Source organism: Macrobrachium rosenbergii, chromosome 2, assembly GCF_040412425.1.
Source record: "Macrobrachium rosenbergii isolate ZJJX-2024 chromosome 2, ASM4041242v1, whole genome shotgun sequence".
Taxonomy (NCBI): Eukaryota; Metazoa; Arthropoda; class Malacostraca; order Decapoda; family Palaemonidae; genus Macrobrachium; species Macrobrachium rosenbergii.
The window spans coordinates 92,679,673-92,706,603 of NC_089742.1; the positions used below are offsets into that span (position 1 = coordinate 92,679,673).

General features: G+C 37.5%; 1 protein-coding gene across 1 annotated transcript in view; it reads left to right on the top strand.

The window, feature by feature from the left end:
- hiw (highwire) overlaps positions 1-26,931 on the top strand; it is a 1,788,684-nt gene that overhangs the window by 1,137,200 nt on the left and 624,553 nt on the right. Inside the window, 1 exon segment of the mRNA XM_067112237.1 lies at positions 5,922-6,144. Within this exon segment, the coding sequence (XP_066968338.1) occupies positions 5,922-6,144 (223 nt within the window).

Sequence of the window (26,931 nt, forward strand, 5' to 3'; positions counted from 1 at the left end):
TGGTAAACTTTTGAAACAAACATTACGACACTTAAAAGACATCTATCAAAACGTGTAAGATAATGAATGTAGGGCTACACTTGCTGCTTTAGAACCAAGAGCCCGTGCCAGATCATGGCTGGCCTAATCTCAACAAAGTCTTTTCATTATGCATGTTTGTTTATGTTTACGTTTAGAAGGTAATTGTGAGACTGTGACTCCCTATTGTACAGTGACTACTCTTCATATGACACGAGCCGGTCTAGTCATGACAACTACTTATATAAATGGCTTTCATGTGTACTAAATTGTGCATCCTATCGTAATTTTAAAGTGAGTTTTCTAGCGTGCATATAAAAATGTTTACCTTGTGAGATGGTATTATGTTGTACACATTTGTAATTGAAGTATATTTGTACACTAATGCCATTTTGTTAATCCATCATTGTGTGCGCTCTGTATTTTCTAAGGAAAGCACCGTCATAAGTAGCCCAGCGTGCCTTATGAATTTAACGAGAACTTGACTACTTGAGCGAGCGCTCTTACCAAAGTTTTCGCCTGAATTTCACCATAGCGGGTTTGAGTCAACTTCCATGTGCCGTGCTCGTTTAATTGTTGTGTTGTGTCAGTTCGGTTTTTGTATTTATTATGCTCATCACAATTGCAATATACGTAAATATCACGTACAGATTTGACAAAACTGACCTTTTAGACGAAGGGGGAGGTGGGGATACGAACTGTCATCCCCCCCTCCTCACACACACACACGCAACTAGATGGTCTGTATACGCAGAGGGCAAATAAGCTACGAAAATTAGTCGCTAGAAGAAAAACAATTAGTGACGTAGTGTACAAAAAAAAAAAAGGCGAAATGAAAGTTGAAAGAAATCTGACAAAATTCTTCTGTGTATATATATATACACATATATACATATACATACATATATATTATTATATATATATATATATATATATATATATATATATATATATATATATATATATATATATATATATATATATATATATATATATATATTATATATTGAGTATGTTATAGATATGTGGTGGGGGGGAGTTAAATATCAGTTCTGTTTGACATTTTGCGTTGGCTTCGGATTCTGATGGAATAGTTCCCGCGGCAGCAGAAGAGCGCCCAGTGGAGGGGTGTGGATCGTTTGTTGGAGTAAATGATGCCAAATGACAGCGTCATATAAGCGGAATTCGCTCCTTAGTTATCGTTAACGGATGGTGGGAATGAAACAGTGGCATGTTTATTTCTGTGTAGAATATCCAGAAGTATGGTAGCCACATAGCTTTTCTTTTGGCATATAGAATCAGAAGAATGAAGTGCTTTGTGTTATGTGTTTAATGTTTGCGGATGGTTTACAGAGGCGATAAAGCGTAAAATGGTATAGACAAGGGAAGGGATCTGGAAGACTTGAGAGGCTTGTAAAAGAGTTCAAGGATGTTTTTGGAGGAGTTAAGAATAGGGGACAAAAAGTCTTGACAGGATCCTCTTTATTAAGTCCAGATTAGGAAATGACAGAGTAAGAGTAACAGGTTCTGTGGAAATCTGAATTTTAACTTGGTGTTTGAAGAATGAAAAAGGTCAGTTATACTGGGTGCCTTCAGTGCAAAAGTATTTACTTTATGTAGAGGGAGACGACATCATTCTTAGGTTTCGAGCACAACTAGTGAAGGGAGGTCTTTTATTCTTGTTACCGGAAAACTGTTGGCGGGGTACACATGACAGGTGAGCAGATGACTGTTCTACTAAGTTGAAGTAGCTATAATGCAATCACAAAGCAATCACACACACACACACACATACATATATATATATATATATATATATATATATATATATATATATATATATATATATATATATATATATATATATATATATATATATATATATATATATATATATATATGTGTGTGTGTGTGTATATGTATATATATATATATTGTGTGTGTGTGTGTGATGATTTTCTTATTGGTTTTTCCTCTTATTTTCCATATATAGGTTGATTGCCTTTTAGTCATGCTTCATGTACCTTTTTGCACATTTTTAAATAGCAATAAGAATGATGACTGGAGAATAATTTAGAAATGCTGTAATATTTTTTTAAAAACAGGAGCATTATTTGAATGCTGTAAAAGTGGGTTAGAGACAAGAGTATTGTGTCTCCCTGGTTGTTGTGTGTCTTGTTGCATGAAGTAATGGGAGTAAACAGAGAAAGGGTGCAAAGTTATGGGCAAAGGAAACGAGCCATTAATGGAGTATAGAATGGTTGTTGTTGCTGATGATCATATTAAAAATATAATAATATTCATAATTATAATGGTACTGATTGCAGTGAAGAGAAACTACAGAAACTATTAAGTTTTATTGTCTGTAAATGGGGAAGGCCAGGGGCGTCATTTAGGGGGGGGGTGGTCAACTGTCCCCCTCAAGACTCAACTTGCCCCCAAGACCCAAGTTGCCCCCAAAGCCTCAACTTGGCCCCTCACCCCAAGCCCCAAGAAGTAACAGCATGTTTTCTTTTTAAATGTGCAATCATAAATTTATAAAATTTCTCAGAAATATTGTTTCTTGATCTTTGTCAGTCTACTAGCTACCAGTAAAGATGAGATAAAACATATAGTAGTGGGAGTATATAACTTTTGCTGAAATACCTTGCTCATATGGCTTCAAAAACACAAAATAGCTAAAAAAAAAAAAAACTCAGCTGGTTAGGCTCGCTTCGCTGGCCACACCGTCTTTGACGCCCCCCCCCCCAAACAAAAATCTGAAATGACGCCCCTGGGGAAGGCAGCGACTAAATTGAAGGAAAGGTAAGGTTTTGTGGAAAGTGAAGCGAGAAAGATGGGCCAGTGATGAATGTTATTCACGTCATTAACAAAACAGGAGAAGCAAGGAAAGTAATGGGTGTGAGGAAAATCGTTACAAGAGTCCCGGAAGGCAATGGAAATCAAGGCGGCAATGCATCAAGTGACTGTTTGTGGAAATGAGGGCTGGAAGTTGATTTCAAATGAGGGAGAGAAGTTGAAGTTGATGAATTGATGAGGTAGTATATATGGCATAAGAAGAATAATAGCATGCTGGTGAGTTTTTTTTTTTTTTTTTTTTTATAGGTGTACATAGCAGCTAACGCGAAAGTTTTATGCTTAGAAGGTTCATCCACACTTGAGCAGGTGTAGGGTGAATGTGGCAGTGACTGTTGGTGTTTTTGTCTGGACATACCCTGTTTGGAAAATGGCTTGATATTAAAATCATGCTCATAAGTTAAACTTATATATTTATGTCTGATATCATCCAGTTTTTGCATAGGTATTGGCAAAACGCCCATTTTTGTACCATGAGAATATTCATAATAGGTAAGTAGTTGGGGCTTGCGGTATCCCCTGACTTTCAAATGCTTTGCCTTATTGATTTGAATAACTATGCCGCCTCCATTAATGGTGACCTTGTAACGAGTGTTCAGAAATGGAGGTGTGTTGCGCCATGGCCACTACACCACAACCTCCCGGTGTTGCATTTGAGTTTCCTTCCTTGAAGTAAACTCAGGCACGACTTCCTTTGCTCATTTTATTTTATAGATTTTATTTGTCGAATGGTATATCATTAGTATCTGCTATTACTGACTATTTGTTTTTTATTAGACATTACCTTTCATTCTTCTATTGATTGTTGTTTAAAAAGAATAATATATTCATGTTTATTATCGAAATAGGTGTTGATATGATTATTGTGAAAAGCTACGCATTTCACCACCTTGTTGGGCCCCTGGACGCCAAAACCCACGTTGTCTTTCCTGGTTGCCCATGGGCCGGACGAATGTGCTTCGGTCCCGTCTGGGCGGCGCTGATTCGCGATCTGAACATGTCCATTTGGTGGGAAAGCCGCAATTACGCCTCATCGAATGACTATAAAAGGTGGAAGCTGGCTCAATTTCAAATGACCGGCTCTCCGATCAAGAACATCATAAAGATAGGTTGTAAAAGTGTAAGCACTACGAGGTTCTTTGTTAGCATCACCTGTCTTATGGTACAGCAAGTGAGGTAGGACAAGTGATTGAGATTTGTAAATGTGTCCACCGAGGTTCAGTTCCTAAGTTATTTTAAACTTTAATAAATATTTTGCTAATTAATGTTTGATCAATGTAATGAAGCCTGCATCGGCTTCAAGTGTAATGTGAGATTCATTTATTTCGGGTATAATTCATCTGGGAAAAATTCCTTTATACATGCATTTAAGTGATGAGTACTTGTTTGTAAATAATAGTTGTAAATAAATTAGTTTTTAAGTCAACAATTTAAACCTGTGGTCTCGTTGAGCCTTCCCAAGTTTGTAGACGTCCTCATCATCCTTTGCAATCCTTAGCTAAAAACATCAGCAAAGAAACAGTGCGTTGTGGATGAAAATTCACCACAGTGACCATCAGTTGGGATGGTGATTCAGATTGTCATATAATTTCCAGCCTGTAAAAAAAGGCAGCCTCAGGTGCAATGTAGAAACCTGTAAATTCAAGTTTTTTACACGAAAAGGGCGACCTTTAGAAACCCGTAAGGTAAAGCCTTTGTACTTAAAAATGGCAACCTCTGGGGTCACAAGTGAATGCCCTTGAACTAAATAGAGGCAACCTCTGGCCCTGTAAAAACCCATAAAATTGATGCCAGCAAACAAACGAAAGGAACATCTGGCGTGGCTTAAAAATCCGTGAGTTAATTAATGCCGTTGAGTATAAAAAAGACAATCTCTGGCGTGTAGTGATATTTCGTATGTGAATGCCTGTGTACAGTAACCAAAGCCTTCAAGTGGGAGGGGGCCGCAAGCCATTCCAGCTGTGCCGGTCCAAGCTCAGAAAAATAGGACTGGGAGTCAGGAAGGTCATCTGCCTGCAAAACATCTACCAAAACTAAATTATTTAATGAAATGAACCGCTCAGGGTGGAAACAGCTGGAGGAAGTGCATTAAAAAAAGCTATTGTGATTAGGATTCAACTGAGAAGAATATAGTTACTCTAGTCCAGGAATTTCCACTTTTTCGATTTTTATCGTTTTTTCACAGTTTTTTTTTTTTTTTTTTTTTTTTATCTTTGCTATGCAAATTCATAGCCTTTTAGCATGTTCCATAAAATGTGCTCTTACAGTGGACAGTGATAATAACAGTACCATTATTAATACAATAATAACAACTCTGAGCTTACAGCGTCTAGTCTTATTGTAGTCCTAATTCTTATAAAGTTCACAAACCCATATTTTTTACTAAATTATAGTTACTGGGAGATCTGGGTCACAACCAAACCGATCTGTGTTGAGTTCTGTAAAATTATTAGGGATTCTTGTGCATGGTAAAGCCCTTTCTATCGGTTTTGTAAAAAGTTTTGTTTGCGGCTGATGTAGTGGATATATTCATAACGACATTTCCAGTTTTTAACAAATTGTCTGATGGTTCTTCTAATGGTGCAAAGAAATTAGAAGCTCAATACAAAAAACTGGTAATTTTCTTCATATGAGATGTGCTTTAGAATTATGTGAACAATTATACAGTACATAGAGTAATCCTTATTTCTTTTTGTTATTCTCTTATTGTATGTCACTATGTTAATTATTTGATTGAGTAAAATGTGAGGATTTTATTTTTAGTCATTTACGTTGTAAATATTTGGATGAATTGGCTACACTGACTTTGACACACACACATGATAGTCTTTTCAATTGAATGGAAATATCAGTGTTTGTTTGAAATTTTCTGGTTATGTGTGTGATACACTTTGTATGTATCAGATCTTATGAGTCTTGGAAAGCTAAAGACAAGGAAGCAGTTGCTGCCTTTGCCTTTTCTTGCTAAAAATGGTTTCTGTTCAGTTTATAACCTGAGATGACTATCACTGGACACCTCTAAAGTTAATGTTTTCTTCTTTTTCCAGTTGCCATTCCAATGAAAGATTGTTTCTTCGGGATTTTGTATCTTGCGCTGGTGGAACAAGTGGTGGACGTTTGGCACGATGGTTGCAGCCTGACTCATACGTTGATGTGAGAGCGTGTGAGGTGCTGTATAGTCGAGATGATATGAGAGCAGGGTGGCCTGCAATTGTTACTATCGTAACTCGGGACCAGTACAATGAAGTGGTTCATGTACCTTCGCTCAAGGTATGTTGAGCAGTTTATACTTCAGTACACTAGAATTTAACAGTATGATTATAGGTAAACGACATGTATTCGTATTAGTTGGAAGGGGGTAAAAATTGATGCCAGTAAGTGAGAAACATTTCATTTTTGCGTTAGCATTTTAGCTATAAAACTTAGGTAAATAGAATATAAACATGATAATGTAGTTTTTAAATGAATAGAAAAGAAATTTAGGGATTTATATAAAAAAATGAGTATAGCAACTCCCTCTAGTATTTGTAGGCTTTAATAATTAGTTTTGGTTCCTAATGTGTTTGGAATATTTGCTCCAGATTATTCATTGCAGTGATGCATGCAGTCGTATGTAGGACTGGAAGATGATTTATATAATGGTGCAAAGTCTGTTCGGCAATGACCAAAAAAAAACAAAAAATTCCCGCCACCCTCTTCCTCCTCCATCCCATGCCCAGGTTTTTTATAGCCATATAATGGGTTAAAATTTGAAAAGATGTCAGTTCATTTACCCGTGATGATGAATGTATTCTTTAATGTATACTTTCTCTACTATTCAGTTTTTCAGATTACTGGAAAATGGCTGTGGCTTTTTCATAAGCAGACAAAGTTTTTTTTCCAGAAATGTATACATATTTAAGTCGTAACTGGTTCTGTAATATCAGCAACCATCCTTTACTTGCAGTAAGTGGTTAGGCAATACTTATTCCGGGGATCTGCTGAAATCTGTAACAATACTTCTTGATATGAAAAGAATACGAGTTAGAATGTAAGCGGCAGGAATTTATGCCAAAGCGTACAAAATGCCTTAAACAGACTAATGGAGAAATGTCTGTTGGGCATAAGAAGAATGTGAGCAATAGCATCCTCTCAGGTTAGGTATTCCTTTATGCTTACTGTCATGACGTAATTAGCAGTTACTGATACTTATGGTGGATTAGCAAATAATGTTTCGACAATGAATAAGTTTACCTATTTCATTAAATTTTTGTTTTTTGATTAATGACTTGCTGCATGTAAAGATGTATTCAAGTCTGTTTTATGGTTTGTGATAGTTTATAATTCGTTTTATTTGTGTGATAGTTTATAATTCGTTTTATTTGATAACTTTTTTGTTGTTGATCAGTATCCTTTAGGAAACAGGGATAACTACACTGCATTTCTTTATTTCCTTCACTTGAGATAGTAAGACTTAAAATTTTAACGTGTAACCCAATTTGTGGTAAAACAGATTTGCTTAAAGTTCAGGTTTATCCCATTTGGTTCATAGTTATGTTACATTGATCTCATTTTCATAGGTGTAATTTCCAAGTCATAGTGATTACTTATACAATTAATATTTAAGCATGTATCACCACATATTTAGTGGTGACGACAAACAGATTTGTAAGCTGTCTATTGCAGCGTTTACACAGTTTTTGTAAACAATTTTGCAATTTATGAAAGGAATTGGAAAAACAAATATGTTCTGTCTAGACAGCTAGTGGGGAAATTCAGAGAACAAAGAGACTTACATATGGTGTTCATAGACCTTGAAAAGGTCCTTGACAGAATCCTGAGATAGGCAGTTTGGAGGAGTTTAGGGAGAAGATGGTCCCTGAGATATATGTATGGATGATTCAGGAGATGTATCGGAATGTGTATACCCTAGTGAAGAGCAGTGTTAGAAAAACTGAAGGATTTGAGTTGAGGGTTGGATTACACCAGAGATCAGCCCTTAGCCCATTTATTTTCAATATCATGATGGATCACATGACGTGGTAGGTAAGAGAGAGATAGTGCCATGGAGCATATCACATGCAGATGACATTGTGTTGTGCGCAGAGAGGAGGGAGGCTCTGGAGGGGAAGTTGGAGGGGTGGAGGGTAGCACAGGAGGGGCATAGAGGAATGGGGATAAGCAGGTCAGAGACAGTATATAATGTGTAACACTGTTGAGGGGGATGGCAAGGAGACTGTGAGGTTGGATGGAGAAGAAATAAAGAGAGTAGACAAGTTCAAATACTCAGTACCTGTAGTAGAGACTGGTGGAAGAATGTGTGTGAAGTAAAGCATACAATACAAGTGGATTGGAACAGTTGGAGAGCTGCCTCTGGAGTCTTTTTTGACAAAAGAGTGCCGTTAAGACTAAAGGGAAAGTTCCACAAGGCATTGGTAAGACCAGTTATGCTGTGTGGTACAGAAACGGCAAGTATAACAAAGACAGAGAAGAAACTGGATGTAGCAGAGATGAGAATGTTAAGATGGATGTCTGGTGTAACAAGGGAGGATAGGATTAGAAATGAGTATATAAGAGGGTCAACAAAAGTGGTTGAAATATCAAAGAAAGTGCTGGAGGGTAGACTGAGATGGGACAGACATCTACTGAGAAGGGAGGAAGACCTTATTGGAAGGCAAGCTATAGAGATGAAAGTGCAGGTTAGAAGACGAGAAGGAAGACCAAGGAAGAGATGAAGAAATTGTCTGAGGGAAGACTTGAGGGAGATGGGACTTGATGAAGGAGAAGCTCACCACAGAGGGAGATGGAATCAGCTCACCCAAAATGGCAACCTGTGTAGAAAAGGGACTAAGCTGAGAAGAAGATACAATTTTTATATAGTGTGTGTGTGTGAAGTTCTTGCCATGTCAGCACTGTCCTTCACAAACAGCTATTTTGTAACTCCATTGGAAGCTCTCTAACATATAAGACAAATATCAACCAGACTAATGGGTTTGTGGGCTGTTCAAGAAGCAAGAGCCTTTGCCAGCGCAGCTGTCTTAATCTAACAACAACGAGACTGCTTGGCAGTTCTTTTACTATGTGTATTCCTGCACACATTTAAAGATACCTTAAGTGAGTACTAAACTAATTTCCCCTTTAACAGTTTGAGGAAATAGCCTCAAGCATGCCTCTCTTGGGGTCCGGCCACACTGCAAGTGGGAAGCAGCAAGATTTGGGCTGTGCAATTTACCACTAATTATGAGACGTAATACAGCAATTCTTATGTGGGTGGCCACACTGGAGGAGCAGGGCAGTTTGGCACCTTGCTAAACCTTGCCACTTGTCAGACACGATGCAGCATATTAACAAAAAAACGCCGAGTTCTGAGCATCTTCCTTTATGAGAAGTTGGTTCTTTGAAGTTTTTTGCAGGTTTATTCAGCCTCTCATTAAGTTTGCTGAGCAACAAAATGAATGATCCTTGGCTCATATGCAAATATTCATAAAATATATCGTACATCCGAGACTACATAATTATAAAATTCACTCCTTTCCATTCGTCTCATGTTAAAATCATGCATCTAGACTTTTTTTTTTACAGGTATTTCATCTAACTTCACAGAAGTATTTTCAAATAAAAATAATTTTCTTAAATTTGATGATGACATGTCTGCACTGATGACCAGCTTCGACTAATGTGTCATGTGGCCATGCAATGTTTTGATGCTGCCCGCTTGTTGCCAGATGCTATGTTGCCGCTTGCCAAGTACAGTGTGGCTGTACCTTTATGTCTGGCGGAGTCAGCTTTACTATATCGTATATATGTGTGTGTTTTGCTGACTCATATGATGCTGTCACTGAAAATGTATGGTGTCAGATAATTTAGTTATCAAGTCTTATACATTGCTTGTTTCTAATTTAGGATGAATCTTACCTACTGTTAAAATTAGCTTACATCTTCGTGCCATTAGATGCAGTCAGCATTCATAATAAACTAAAGAATAATACTTTGCAGACCTTGATGGACTGTCTAAAATCACCTGTTTTCCTTCAGGTGGCATTGGAATATATACATTCTTGTCAGAATTCTTCCTACTGGCTTCACATTGATATGGTGTGATCAAGCTTTGATATTTTTGGCTCTACTTTGTCTGTTTTTCTCCTGTGTGGTATCATGCTTTTTTCAGTTTTGCATTATGCCATCTGCAGCAAGCATAGGCAGGAGTGTCAGGTTATGTATGTGTTCAGTTGGACATGATGGGCATACAATGTATTTTACCTGTTAGGGGGAATAAATGTGATTTTTCTTCTTATTGTGAAGAATGGAAGGAGAGTTCTTATGAAAAAATGATAATTTTTTTAAGTCTTGAAAGATGCGAGAGGCTAATAGACTATGTAGGCAGTTAGTTAGGTTTGGCCATGAGTCTACTTCATCTAGTCCTACTTTTTCCAGTGTTGCTTCTCTTCTCATTCCTCCTTTGCCTTATTATGTCTGATTCTTCTCTCACCTCTTCTGCTCTGTCTTCAAACATTCTGCATGTGGTTCAGGAGAAACTGACAGGTGAACTTGAAGAAGACATGAGTTTACTGTTATCATCAAATATTTCTGATGCCAACCCTCCCCCTCTTACTCAGTCATCCCCTCTGTCGAATCGTATTCCTCATCTTTTGACAACTGTACCTATTTGTAATAGTAGCTCCTCCTCTTCAGCTGCTTTTCTTGTTGTGCATGGTTCCTGCTGTCGCCTCAGCAGGATTGTCAGTAGAGTTGAAGTTTTTGTCTCTTCAGGGTTTGTTGTTGAAGCTTCAAATGGATGATTTGTCTACTGTGGAGTCAGAGGAGGACCTTCTCCCATCCAGCAGTCTCCCTCCCAGCTAGTTGTCTCAGTTTTTAGTGAGTCACCTGATCCATCCTAACTCTTGTGCTTCTCAACCACCTCAAGTGATGTCACTGTTGGTGGTCCCTGTTACATCACTGTCTCAGGTGCTTACTGCCTCACCGTCTCAGTTTGTGGAATTGCCAGTTTCTGCTGCCCCAGTTCTTTCCTCAAACTTGACAGATGTTTACCTTAATTGCAGTGGTTTGCTACTTTGCTTTATCCTTCCCTTTTGATCATGGATGAACCTGTTCATTGGCACTCCCTATTTTCTGCTTCTACCTCGATCTCAGTTCAAGGGGATAAGATGTTAAAAAAATCTGATTTAGTTAAAGCATGTTTTTAGGCAATCTCAAAAGTATTATCCCTTAAAGCATGTTTTCAGAATGTGACTGCTTTGGTGCCTAGGTTTATGAAGCCACACAGCTGCTTGTTATGGCACAGATATGATGACAGAACTTTGTCCTTTTTCCTTTCAAGAAGCAAGACTTTTCAGGTTACTTGACGTGATGAAATGAAATGCTCTCAAAACCAGTAATGTACTTTGGCCTAATAGTGAGACAGAAGTGCTCATGAAACTGATATATCATTCTATTGAAGTGCTTTCCATTGTTGAACTCACTTTTATCATGATTGCTCATTTGCTGTGCCAGTTTAAACAACTTGTGAGTCCTGAAAGGGCAACAGTTCTTTACTTAGTTTTTCTTGATAGAGATACTGTATTTCCAGTGCTTTGGGAACGATGTCTCTTGTTTATACCAATTCAGTTTTGAAGCAAGGCAAACAATTCTGTTCATATTTATCTTATGAAGTGGCTCTAGCTCAGCGATCAGTAGCTGTTTTTTACTTGCCTTAGCAGCATCATCTTAAACCCAACATGTTTAATTGAAGCTTTTGCTGAAGATGTCTTGAATCTGGGGAGCAGGGAATTCTCATTACAACCCTTATAGTGTCCTCCAGACTCCTGTGCCTGCAACCAATCTTACACCTAAATTTCGTAAAGAATGTCGACCCAAACCAATCCTCAAGTTCATCCACACCCAATAAGACCTTTGAGGTGCTCATGATTCCCATTCTAAGGGAAAGATCTGCAAAGGCAATGGTAACTGATGCCTTGAGCACTCAAGGATCAGTAAGAGGTTGTCTACAGAGATTTTGGAGTTTCTGGCAAAGCTTTGAAACAGAACCTTGGATGGTGAAGGTTCTCAGGGAGGTATGTCATACCTTTTGTTACACCCACCCCTGTCAGAGTCCCTGATATCCTTCCTGTGTACTTTCAAGTTGTGGGTTTTGTAAAGGATTAAACAGTTGTTATGCAAGGCAGTTATCAAGCAAGTTTTAGATGAGTCACTGGTGTTTTACAGTCACCCTGATTATGTTCCCATGGTGTTTTACAGTCACCCTGATTATGTTCCCAAGGCCTCAGGAATCTGGAGACCAGTAATGGACATCTCCAGTCTCAACAGTTTTGTTCATCTGACCCCCATTTTGATAGAATCATTCAGTTTGGTCGTTGCTGCCATCTGGGAGGGTGACTGGGTGATTTACAGTATATATGCATATGCAGGATGCATACTTCCATGTCCCAACCCATTCTCAGTCGAGGAAGTATCTGCCTTTTGTCTGTAAAGGGAAAGTTTTCTAAATCAAAGCTCTTTCTTTCGGTCTGAGCACAGCATTGCAGGCATTCACCTTTTTTTGGGCACCATTATCAGGATGAAGTCATCTGTTAGAAATCTGAGTTTTCTTATACTTGGATGACTTGTTAGTTCCTGCCAAGTCCTTTCAGTCAGTCTTGACAACAAAGGATTGATTGTCTTGTGCTTTGGGCCTTGGTGTTGGGCATTCTGATCAGTGTCAGCTAGTGTATTCTTCTTCTGATCCAGTTGATTGTGTACCAGGGGACAAAGATCAGCTGTCTCTTCTGTAATTATATATATATTATATATATATATATATATATATATATATATATATATATATATATATATATATATATATATATATATATATATATATATATATAATATGTTTCTCAAAAGTCAATTTCTTATCAAAAGTTACACCTAAAAAATTAAAAGTCACTGACATGTAAAACCATGCCATTACACCAACTCATGAGTACATGCCAGATTTCCAATGGATAGATGGGTAGACAATTTTCTGTCATTACTGAGAGAATTTTGACCCTTAGAAAAGGTTCCAGGCAAGAAGTACTGGTCTCTTTTGGGGTACATGGCCTCTTTAGAAAAGTTGTCAATATGGCCCATCTATAAATGAGACCAATTCAGTTTTACCTCAAGAATTCTTAGGAGAGGTCTTGTCTTCCATACTTAACACCATTGGTAGTGCCTTCAGAACTTAGGTTCTCTTCATTGGTGGGGAGATGGGTCAAGAGTGCTGATATCAGAGGAGGACAAGGCACAAGTAAACACTGTAAAAGCACTGTGGCAGTTTGGAAGGGTCTTATGCAAGTGAAATTTCTAGTCCAAGACAAGACGATAAGAGTCTACTCAACAATTCAGCCTTTCCTTCTTACATAAGGAGGCATAGAATCAAGGAATTTGTTCAGGCTAGTAGCCCTTTGTTGGCCGAGTTGGTTGAGCTTCAGACCGTCATTCGATGGGCTTCTTTGGCTGATGAAGAGTTAGAGGAATTTATTTCTGGTGATAGAATCAATGTGGTTCGGGAATTTGTAGGTCCAGGCTAGTAACCAATTGGTTCTTAGGTAAAATAAGTCTAATCCTTCGGCCCCCTTGAGAGCTGTTAATCAGCTCAGTGGTCTGGTAAAACTAAGCATACTTACTTTGTTCAGGCTAGTAGAGGATCTTCTCCTTTGGACTGAGTCCGGGAACATTATTCTATCACAGTTTGTCCCAGGGAGAAACAATGGTTTCCTCACCCACAAGTCTGTCAGGAGTTACAGTATAGAACCTTTGGAGAGCCCCAGACATCAATGTGTTTGTGACTGCCCAAAATTTAAAAAATCACACTTTACAGCACTTTATGCCAGTATCCTCAGGCATGGGCAGTTAGTGTTTCTCTTTAGGACAGTAATGTACTCAAGTTGCAAGTGTTAGAGAACTCGAGGGTAACATTAATAGTTCGTAGATGGCCCCAAAGGGAATGGTTTCCTGAGCTACCTCGCCTGGTAGTAAACATTCTTCACCTTCTTCCATTCAGGAAAGATCTTGAAAAGTCGCATTTGAAAACAATCCATCCCAACCTCTACGGCTTTTTCTGACTGTGTAGAGACTACCAACCATCTCTTGTAAGCTTGGGGCTTTTTAGGCGTGGGTAGGGCATCAATCCTTATGTCTAGAAAGCCCACCACTGTTAGATTGCATCAACAAAAGTGGTCAGTTTATCAATCTTGGTGCTTGCCCCAGTATCCAGTATAAATTAAATGATTTAATTTCTTCCAGTATCCCAGGTACTTAAAGTAACTTTGTTTTGGCAAGTATACAATATCTATGTTGTTTTCAGTCCTGCAATGTGCTTATTTGAATATCGCACATAACTTAGATTTGAAGGAGTTTTTCTGATCTTTTGAGCTGGAAGTTCCAAAAATCCTCCATCATTGTTTAGGATGGAATTTGGATGTAGTCCTTGAGTTTTTTACATTACCTCACTTTGTGGCTTTGGATAAAACTTCTCTTTAGAACTTCATTTTGAAGAAATTTTTTTTTATTTCTTGTGGTGGCAAAGTGTATTAGTGAGCTACAGGCCCTTTCTTGTAATGTGGGCTTTGTTCAAGGGGATGCCTGTCTCTGTCTTCCTCCATTACTTAAGACTAAAAATGACATGAGAGTGAAAGCCCTTCTCAGAATAGTGATTAGTGAAGAGGAAACTCCGCCAGGTCCAGTTAGAACTCTGAGAATTTACTTAGACTTAAAACTTCAAGAGGAGGAGTTAAGAATTTATTTTGTGGCATTAGAAGGCCAAACACTCCTATGACCAAATATGCTATGTCCAATTTTTGCATTGTTAATTAAGTCAGCACATCAAGAGTTGGGTCCTATCTTTTCAATTCCTGTAAAAGCCTTTTGCTTGAGAAGGTTGTCAATGCAGCTGAATGGAGGTGTAACTCAGTTTTTGCCTTGGATTATTTGCAAGACATCAAAATTTTGATAATTTTAAAGCCCATAGTCCTATTGTTGCTGTAGTTACAGTTTTCTCCTGAACCAAATACGACAGAATTTGGTTATTAAGTTGTTAGGAAATCTTGGTGTTGAGTTTGGGAAGTGTAGAAGGTACACATTTGTGTATAGGAGCATACCATTGTATGTAAAGATGGTAGTCTGTAGGTTTGGACTGTCAGTTGTGGGCTTTTGACTCTGGCACAGGAGTCACCAGTACCGTATGGGATAGAGTCCTGTTTCCTTGTATGGATCCTCTGCCAAGTCTCACTATGAGGTCCTTACACCCTGATGTGGGTCTACTATCTGGTGGCAGTAATTAGCAGATAGAATCACACAACAGGTAAGGATGTTGAAGGATGTTTCTTTAGCTGCACTAACCCACCGTCCTTATTCAGTGTGGGAGTCGGCTGACTTTAACAGTAGGTAAAATTCATCCCAAATAATGAAAATTTTTATGATGAATTTATTTGGAAACTGACTTATGAGTGAAAATCCACCTAGCCTCCCAACATCATAGTGGGTGGTCAGGAAGAATTCTGACAAGAACGTGAACATTCCAACACCACTTGGTGAGAAACAGTAGATTATTGACAGGCCATCTGGGTCAACCAAGTGTTATTCTTATGTTTAATTTGAGTGCCGATCATACCTAACAATGCAAAGATGTAAGTTAACTTTAACATTTGGTAAGTATCTAAATTATTTAACTTTAACATTTGGTAAGTATCTAATTTATTTAAAATTTCATATTAATATTAGTTTCAGAAGTGTGAAAACATATTTATACAGTATCATTATTTTAACAGGCATTGTCTGGCATTGGGCAGCAAGGTTTATAAATGAAAGTAAAAGTAAACATGGAAATAAAGACGAGACAAGTCCATCACAACAGGTTATGATGTTAATAACTATGCATTTAGTCGCTACTATTTCAGGGGTTGTCAATGGTCAGAAACTTCAGGAGTAGGAAATAGTATGAATAGCATTGAGGAATATCTGTGTAGTAAGAATATATAAGATCTTAGTTTGTTCTGTCACTAGTGTGTATATATATATATATATATATATATATATATATATATATATATATATATATATATATATATATATATATATATATATATATATATATATATATATATATATATATATATATATATATATATATATATATATATATATATATATATATATATATATATATATATATATATATATATATATATATATATATATATATATATATATATACAGGCAGTCCCCTGTTAACAGCGATCCGGTCTTACTGTGCTTGCCTAGTGACGAAAATCAGCAATTTTCAGTGCCAAAATCGCTGATTTCCGCTTATCTGCACCAATAATTGGGTATTGGCGCTGATACATGCCTAACACGGGCGCCGATAATCGAAAATCGCTGAAAATCACCAATTTCCATTTATCGGCGATTTTTGGTTATGATCACACCCTTAGAATGGAGCCTTGCCAAAATCCGGGGACTAAGTTAAGTATACCTTAGTTTAACCAGACCACTGAGCTGATTAACAACTCTCCTAGGGCTGGCCCGAAGGATTAGATTTATTTTACGTGGCTAAGAACCTAGCAACAGGACCTACAGCTTATTGTGGAATCTGAACCACATTATACCGAGAAATGAATTTCTATCACCAGAAATAAATTCCTCTAATTCTTCATTGGCCTGCCAGAGACGAACTTGCGCCTAGCAGAGTGCTAGCCAAGAACTCTACCGACTCGCCCAACGAACCGGGGACTGCCTCATATATATATATATATATATATATATATATATATATATATATATATATATATATATATATATATATATATATATATATATATATATATATATATATGTATATATATATATATACATATATATACATATATATACACAGGCAGTCTCCGGTTTACAACGAGGGTTCCGTTCTGACGACGCGTCGTAAGCCGAAAATCGTCATAAACCGGAGAAATCGTCGAAATCGTAAGAAAACCTTACTTTTAATCCTTTGAGTATCCTTTGGGTATCTTGAAAATGACATAACCTGCATTTTTATGGAGTCTTTCATAAAAAACCCTCCAAAATTTTACCATTCTTCTGTTTTGAAGCCAGAGAGAGAGAGAGAGAGAGAGAGAGAGAGAGAGAGAGAGAGAGAGAGAGAGAGAGAGAGAGAGAGTGCCTCACCACTTATCCACCAGAAAAAGGCTTGGAATTTCACAGAACTACAGTGCTCTCCCGTTTTTACTTAAAGTATCATCCTACATCAAATATAGCTTAAATTATTATCCTATTACTACCGTATTAATCTTTGAAATTATATTATTAATATCTTTTCGAAGTCATCTTAAACACTATAAAAGAGAGAGAGAGAGAGAGAGAGAATGAATGAATTACCACTACGACTTACATTCAACCATTCTTGTGCTGGCACGGGCGAGAGAGAAAGAGAAATGGTTTATCTCTTTAATCTCTCGAAGAATGTTAATCCATTTCTCTTTACTGCGACTGACAAAAAAAAATTTTTTTTTTCTTTGTCTTCCAAAGATGTAGGCTACTACTTTTACTGAGCATTTTTAAAGCACCATGAACACACACACACACGCAGTATGCATAGGTAAAGAGACTCAAATTAGCAGTATCTTTTTCTGAGAGAGTGAAGGGCTGAACTTAGTATCTATAGCCTACATTTCTCATTCTACCTTTTGGCGAGAGAGAGAGAGAGAGGAAGGAAGGGAGAAACTGATCTTCTGCCCTTAGTCTGCTTTGAAAATGCATAAATGTTGTAGTTTCAGTATATTACTGTATTATTGTTATTTAATCTTATTATATTTGAAAATTAGCACATATTATTAGGTAAGTCATTTATATATCATGCAAATGTAGTTAGTCATCATCTCCCACAAATTTGTTAGAAAAATGTTATGCAGTCATTCTCTCTCTCACGTCGGAGAGAGAGAAAAAAATTCTACGCACCCTCTTTATAATGTATGCAAAGCCCGTGAGGTACAAGCTTTGTGATTGGTTAAAATCCCACCCTTCCTGCCAATAGTATGTCGTCAAGGAGGGCGGGAAGGGGGAAGAGGGGGTTGTTACAAGTTGTTATTGGATACTGTCAGTCCTGCCAGCCAATAGCGTATCGTCATGGAGAGAAGGGGTTGCTACGAACTCTGTTATTGGCTACTTCTAATCCTCTGACCCGTTATCGTCATAAGCCTACGTCAAAGCAATAAAAAAAATTGTCACACAAGCGATGATGGGATTTTAGGATATTTTTTGTTTCTATACAGTAATCGATATTGCTTTGAAGGATATATGCAGTACAGAGAGAGATATGGGCGGTTGGACTTACTTAAACTCAAGTTAAATTATTCGTGAATTATTCGAGGACAGAGAGAGAGAGAGAGAGAGAGAGAGAGAGAAAGGTTGAATGAAGTGATTACATCGGTAAGCAGTTTTATGATTTCATGGGATTTTAATTTAACTTTTATCAATACTTTGCTGTGGTTACTTAATATTAATATTTTAAAATTAGTAAATAATTTTTTCATCATAAAAAATGTATTTAGTCGTGAGAATAAAATAAGAATCAGTAATTTAGTGAATATTGCTCTATGAAAAAATCCGCGAATGTAAATTTTCTCCTGTCGTATGCATTTGACACCAAGTCATCCCAAATATTACCGTCGAGAATCATAAGAAAACTTTAATTTTAATCCTTTGGGTGTCTTGAAAACAACGAATCCTGCATTTATATTGAGGTTTTCACAATAAAAACCCTCCGGATATTGACCATTCTGCTGTTTTGGATGCATATTTCTTCCGATCGTCGTCGGATTGGCGTCGCCTGAAATGCCGTCGAAAATCGTAAGAAAACCTTACTTTTAATCCTTTGGGTGTCTTGAAAACAACGAATCCTGCATTTATATTGAGTTTCTCATAATAAAAACCCTTCAAATATTGACCATTCTGCTGTTTTGGATGCATATTTCTTCCGATCGTCGTCGGATTGGCGTCACCCGAAATGCCGTCGAAAATCGTAAGGAAACCTTATTCTTAATCCTTTGGGTGTCTTGAAAACAACGAATACTTCATTTATATTGAGTTTCTCATAAAAACCCCCCAAATATTGACCATTCTGCTGTTTTGGATGCATATTTCTTCCGATCGTCGTCGGACTGGCGTCGTCCGAAATACCGTCGAAAATCGTAAGAAAACCTTACTTTTAATCCTTTGGGTGTCTTGAAAACAACGAATCCTGTATTTATATTGAGTTTCTCATTATAAAAACCCTCCAAATATTGACCATTCTGCTGTTTTGGATGCATATTTCTTCCGATCGTCGTCTGACTGGCGTCATCTGAAGTACCGTCGAAAATCGTAAAAAACCTTACTTTTATTCCTTTGGGTTCCTTGAAAGCAATTTATCCTGCTTTTACATTGAGTTGTTCAACAGAAAACCCTCCAAAATTGACCATTCTGCCATTCTGGAGCCATATTTCTTCCGTCGGACGGGCGTTGTCAGCGTCGTAAACCTGGAACATGCGTTGTAACCCAGGAAATAATTTTTTTATGAATATATTTGAAAAGCGTCGTAAACTCGGAACGTCGTAAGCCGACACCGTAGTAAACTGGAGACTGTCTGTATACATATACACATATACAAACAGACACTGACACACACACACACACACACACACATATATATATATATATATATATATATATATATATATATATATATATATATATATATATATATATACATACTGTATATATGAAGATAAAAAGGCCCATAAAACACTATTTGAACATTGCAACCATATATTTCTGGCACTTCCTTCTGTGCCCCCTGTTCACTGGTAAAATAATGACAGATGAAATGTTACAAGGGTATATATACAAAGAATATAAGTTGTGGCATCAAGTCTCCGATGGTATGCAGGTAACAGTTTCCTAAGGAGGAGAATAAACAATTCCCTAGTGGTTTTTGGCCTCATTAACTCCTGTTTGGCGACGATTCTGGTGGTCGTGTTCCCTGGAACACCCTTCTTCAGAAGCGGTCTGAGGATTAAAGAGTCGATGTCGTCCGATTTCCAATGTCCTCCTGACAAGTTCATAGTTCATATTGTTGGTTTGATTGATGATAGCAGATTCCAGCATCTTTCTTTTGTACAGACAGCTACTTTTGAAAACCAGCTCCGCCCCACTCCAGTTTATGGAATGGCCTGTATCTCTGATATGTAGGAAAATCCCCAAACTCTCCAAGCATAACGCACTGATCTTTTGTGCTCTGTTATTCTTTACGAGAGCGATCTACCTGTCTCCCCACGTAAATGTCATTACAATTGCTGCACGGTATCTTGTAAACCCGGCTTCTTCCCTTTGTTATATAAGTATACGGTAATGAGCGAGCTCCCGATGGATTTGGGATAATGGAAAATAAAGGGATTGTTAGACCTGAGTTGTTAGGTGGCTTTTTGGATGTTTTCATCGTACGGAAGCTTTATTTTGTTGTTAAAATCTATTTGTCTGTTGCAAGCCATTTTGATAATTTACATATGAAAGAGCCCCTGCTAGATATGGGGCGTAAAGGAATCCCATCTTTATGTGTTTTCGGGAGGCCGTAGAAATAGGGGAGAGAGGGGTTGATTATCTTGAATGTCTCTAGTAATTCTATGTTCTTATTTGCCCCTATGGTTCTGACTGATTTATCATCAATGAAACCAACAATATGAACTTGTCAGGAGGACATTGGAAATCGGACGACATCGACGCTTTAATCCTCAGACTGCTTCTGAAGAAGGTGTTCCAGGGAACACGACCACTAGAAGTGTTTATTCTCCTCCTCCTTAGGAAACAGTCACCTGCATACCATCGGAGACTTAATGCCACACCCATATATGCTTTGTATATATACCCTTGTAACATTTCATCTGTCCATATTTTACCAGTGAACAGGGGCACAGAAGGAAGTGCCCAAAACATATGGTTGCAACGTTCAAATAGTGTTTTATGGGCCTTTTTATCTTCATATTATACTGTAGTAGTACAGTAAGAGACATTCATTTTTGCCCATTATGGAACATCAAAGTTTACGTCAGTTTTTCGGCTACAACCCAGCTGTCAAGCACATCTTTAGACAGTACGAACGACTAGTTCACGGTTTTCACTAGAGGAAGAATCAGAAAATTTTTCTACAAGAATGCCTACAAGAACAAGTTTCTCCCAAAATGTACGGCTTCACGCGTTGGACATCGGCTTTGGACCCATTTCCGGACTCCATCCGCACATTCCTCCAAGACAGAATACACGCCACACACCAGGACATCTACAGTATGTGATAAGAAGAAAAATAAGAGAGCTAGCCACATCGCTTCGCCTTATGTGCAGGAATGATGGTATGTTCCAATATCTTTCGTATTTTGTGCTATCAGGTGCTGTTGAAAACAGTGAGACCCACTCCAGAAATTTGCGCAACAAATTAAAAAGACTGATTAGGAACAGTGTATGGAATAATCTTGGCCTACCCAATAATGTGCTGAACCTCTCTAACCATCCCCTCACCGCAGAAGAACAGACGGTTTTAAATCTTGGGGTATCATTCGCTCTAAAACCAGGTCCCGAGAGTAATCTTAATTTCTTAATTGCTTTTGATAAACATTTTGCAAAAAAACAATTGTGACAAAAAAGATGCTAGCCTCAAAGGCATCTTGCTGAATGCCTTGGAACAAAATAACAACAAAAACTCGCTCCCGAAAAAATTCCAAAATGTGTTAGTTAGCTTAAGAAGAAGGGGTGATATTATAATCACAAAATCTGACAAAGCCGGGAAAATAGTTCTCTTAGATAAGGAGACATACATCAATAAAGTTCAAGAACTTCTAAACGATGTGAAGACCTATGAAAAATTAACAAAAGATCCCACAACAAATATTGCCGCCCAATTTAATTAATCAGTCAGAACCATAGGGGGCAATAAGAAGAACATAGAATTACTAGAGACATTCAAGATAACCAACCCCTCTCTCCCCTATTTTTACGGCCTCCCGAAAACACATAAAGATGGGATTCCTTTACATCCCATAATATCTAGCAGGGGCTCTTTCATGTGTAAATTATCAAAATGGCTTGCAGACCTGTTATCACCCTTTCTAGGAACCTTCTTATCCTCCCACGTCAAACATGCAGAGGATTTTATACAAAAATTTAATAGTTTAAACATCCCTTCAAATAACATCAAATTGCTCAGCCTCGACGTCGAGTCATTATTTACTAAAGTCCTGATCGCCGACGTGTTGTCTTTCTTAAAGAGGAAGTTACAACCATATGAAGACCGTTTTCCTCTTGGCATAGATAAAACTCTCAAACTTATCAACCTCTGTGTAACTAACAACGTGTTCTCTTTCAATGGTAATTTTTACAAACAAAAATTTGGCTGTGGCATGGGCAGTCCCCTATCACCTCTTTTAGCAAATTTGTACGTGGAATATTTCGAAACAGAAATTTTGTCATCTATCAAATCCCGTAATATGATCTGGCTTAGATACGTAGATGATATTTTTACTTTCTGGGACAATAGCTGGTGAGACTTTAATGAATTTTTTAATAGACTAAATTCGCTAGTTCCGACCATAAAATTCAAAACGGAATGGGAAAAGGAAGGAAAACTGCCATTCCCAGATGTATTGATCATAAGAGAACAGAACAGATATGCATTTACAGTATATAGAAAACCCACTTTCACTGTTTCCTACATTCATTTCTTAAGCTACCACGACGTCTCTGTAAAGATCATGGTAGGGTGCAACTTATTTCTCAGAGGACTTAGGACATGTTCAAATGGGTACCTAGATAAAGAATTCAACACGATCTGTCAACACCTAACGCAACTATCCACCACACATTATCGCGAGAGCTATTAACAAAGTGAATAAAATATACTATAGAGGTCCCACTCACAACAGTCAAATAGATTTTAACAACAAAATAAAGCTTCCGTACGATGAAAACATCCAAAAAGCCCTAACAACTCAGGTCTAACAATCCCTTTATTTTCCATTATCCCAAATCCATCGGGAGCTCGCTCATTAACGTATACTTAAATAACAAAGGGGAAGAAACCAAAGTTTACAAGATACCGTGCAGCAATTGTAATGACATTTACATGGGGGAGACAGGTAGATCGCTCTCGCAAAGAACAACAGAGCACAAAAGATCAGTACGTTATGCTTCGGGGAGTTTGGGGATTTTCCTACACATCAGAGATACAGGCCATTCCATAAACTGGAGTGGAGCGGAGCTGGTTTTCAAAAGTAGCTGTCCGTACAAAAGAAAGATGCTAGAATCTGCTATCATCAATCAAACCAACAATATGAACTTGTCAGGAGGACATTGGAAATTGGACGAGATCGACGCTTTAATCCTCAGACCGCTTCTGAAGTAAGTGTTCCAGGGAACATGACCACCAGAATTGTCGCCAAACAGGAGTTAATGAGGCCAAAAATCACTAGGGAATTGTTTATTCTCCTCCTTCTTAGGAAACGGTCACCTGCATACCATCGGAGACTCAATGCCACACCTATATATGTTTTGTATATATACCCTTGTAACATTTCATCTGTCCATATTTTACCAGTGAACAGGGGCACAGAAGGAAGTGCCCAAAATATATGGTTGCAATGTTCAAATAGTGTTTTATGGGCCTTTTATTTTCATATTATACTGTAGTATTACAGTAAAAGACATTCATATATATATATATATATATATATATATATATATATATATATATATATATATATATATATATATATATATATATATATATATATATATATATATGACCTGATTGTCAGTCATCTATAGACGTCGGGATCGAACTCGTTCAGGAGCAAGGGCTATTCACTGGGCTACGTTGCCTAAAGAATAGTTTCGAGAGCAACCGTACCTGCGACTACGCCAACTGTTACAGCCAGCGAAGTTTCAACTTTCGACTAGCAATGACCTAATGACAACATTTCATTCGAATTACTTCTGAGCGAATAAGATGAAATAGTCAACACAGAACACGTGTAACAGAATTTTCGATTACGCCGATGAACCTGTCTTCGGTGAGTAGCAGCGTTGTTCACTGCCATACAGCCCAAAGAACCTGAGCACCGTATTGCACCTTCGCAAAGCAAAGACAGCCAAAGCGAAGTTTTCACTTCTGATTAGTAATGACTCATAGACATTACTCGAATTATCTTTTCGAGTGTAGATAGAACATCAACACACAATCACGTGTGGAACAGAAATAAATTTTTACTCATCGGTATGCAAGCAGTTAGCTTCAGGTAATTCCTGGGTGCAGTTGCTTGTGTTCCAACTTCTTTAGACTTGTATGGCCCAGTGGATAACGCCCTTGCTTTCCACCTGAGAGACCTGGGTTCGATCTCACGTGAGTCAGAAATTTATTTCTGTTCCACACGTGATTGTGTGTTGATGATTTCATTCTTATTCACTCAGAAGGGATAATTCGAATGAAATGTTGTCTATTGGGTCATTGCTGAGTCGGGTTAAAAACTGCTGGTATGCAAGCAGTTAGCTGCCCAGGTAATTCCTGGGTGCAGTTGCTCAGGTTCCAACTCTTTTAGACTTGTATGGCCCAGTGGATAACGCCCTTGCTTTCCACCTGAGAGACCTGGTTCGATCCTGACGTGAGTCAGAAATTTATTTCTGTTCCACACGTGATTGTGTGTTGATGATTTCTATCTTATTCACTCAGAAGGGATAATTTGAATGAAATGTTGTCTATTGGGTCATTGCTGAGTCGGGAAGTTGGGGAAACTTCACAGCAAGCATGTTAGCTTGCCCAGGTAATTCCTTGTGCAGTTGCTCAGGTTCCAACTTTAGACTTGTATGGCCCAGTGGATAACGCCTGCTTTCCACCTGAGAGACCTGTCGATCCCGACGTGAGTCAGAAATTTATTTTGCCCCAATAATGAGTGTTGATGATTTCTATCTTATTCACTCGAAGGGATAAATCGAATGAAATGTTGTCTATTGGGTCATTGCTGAGTCGGGAAGTTTAAAACTCACTGTGCAAGCAGTTAGCTGCCCAGGTAATTCCTGGTGCAGTTGCTCCTGTGTTCCAACTTCTTTTAGACTTGTATGGCCCAGTGGATAACGCCTTGCTTTCCACCTGAGAGACCTGGGTTCGATCCTGACGTGAGTCAGAAATTTATATATATATATATAATATATATATATATATATATATATATATATATATATATATATATATATATATATATATATATATATATATATATATATATATATATATATATATATATATATATATATATATATATATATATATATATATATATATATATATATATATATATATATATATATATATATATATATATATATATATATATATATATATATTTCAGAAATTTAATCTGATTGATTATACCTTCTTGTTTGCATATTACTTAAGTATTATTGAATGCTACTCAAAGGCTTATTTCACTGAAAATCTGAAGTGGATAACATTGCGTAATTGAATCAAATAAATTAATTAAAAAAGGGTGAAACCAAATGCAAGGGCCTAGTAACTTTCGTTTTATAATTAGTTGTAAAATAGAACAAGCTAGAAAAATACCTCTTGTTACTAGATTGGTCAGGGGTGGGCCTTGATGGGGTTTTCCCTTAAAAAAAAAAGTAATATCATGGAGCAAGTAACACCTGCTTACTTGTACTAATTGATTATTCTTTGATAATCAATTTTAAACGTTACTACATTATGCATTTAAATACTTAAAATGTGGCATTTTGAAATATATTAGATCCTTGGTGCACTCCTACTTCTTTAAGATTATAACTCCTGCTTTTTTTTTATCAGACTCTCGCTTTTTTTTCATATTGCTAGAGGCCCAGATTATAAGCTAGCCCATGAAGTTTAAGTTTCCAACATTATAAATGCCCTTGTTGTCAGGACCAAAAGTATCATGTTATTAGTCTATTAAGTGCTAAGTGTCACACTAAGTGAAGGCCCATGCTGCCGCTGGGTCAGTATCATGTTTTCAGACCACGAAGTGTCATGTTGTCACACTGTGTAGGTCTATGTTGTCGCACTAAAAGCATTATGCTGTCAGCCAAGTGAAGTGTTACATTGTTACGCTTAAGTGAACACCTGTAAGGTCACACCAAAAATTAAGACTTTGTCAGCCTATGAAATGTTATGTTGTCACACTAAGAAGTCCTGTGTTGTCCGTACCGTGCAAAATGTTGTCAGCCTATAACCGTCATTTTGTTACATTAAGAATAACACCATTTTTTGTTACACCAGAAAGTAATATGTTGTCAGCTTCCATGAAGGGTTATGGTGTCATTAAGAAGTCCCATGTTGTCACACCAAAAAGTAATGTGTTGTTAGCTCATGAAACAAGTGTTGTCACACTAAGAAGGACCATGTTGTCAGCAGCAGCAGGATTATTGCCAGTCTATTGCAACATAAGTTAGACACCAGAAAGTAACATGCTGTCATCCATAAGGTCTATTGTTACATTAAGAAGGGTCCATGCTGCCACTAAAATGTGGCTTTCAAGTGTTATGCACCATGATGTCTCATGTTATCACATCAAGAAGTCTCCATTTTTAAACTATGAAGTGTCATGTCGCAGTATGAAAGAACATGGTGTAAGGCCAGAGTATCGTGTTGGCAGTCCATGAAGTGGTATGTTGTCTCAGTATGAAGTCCCATGTTGTCACACCATGATGTATGGAACTGTACAGTAGTGTCATGTTATAGTACATGTCCATGTTGTGACACCAAAATGACATTTTTATAATAAAATAAAGCTTTTGTTATAAAAAAATAAAGTTTATATATACTTACCAAATAATTACATAGCTACAAGGTTTGCTGGAAGTTTCAAAATTGAAAAAATGTTGTAGAGCCTTTTTGTTTTGGGGTATAGTAAGGCTGCCCCACCCACTTTTAGCGAAGAACAGGCAGCCAAATACAGGTAAATATTCACTTTGTTTATGGTCTATGTTCAGAGAGGGAGG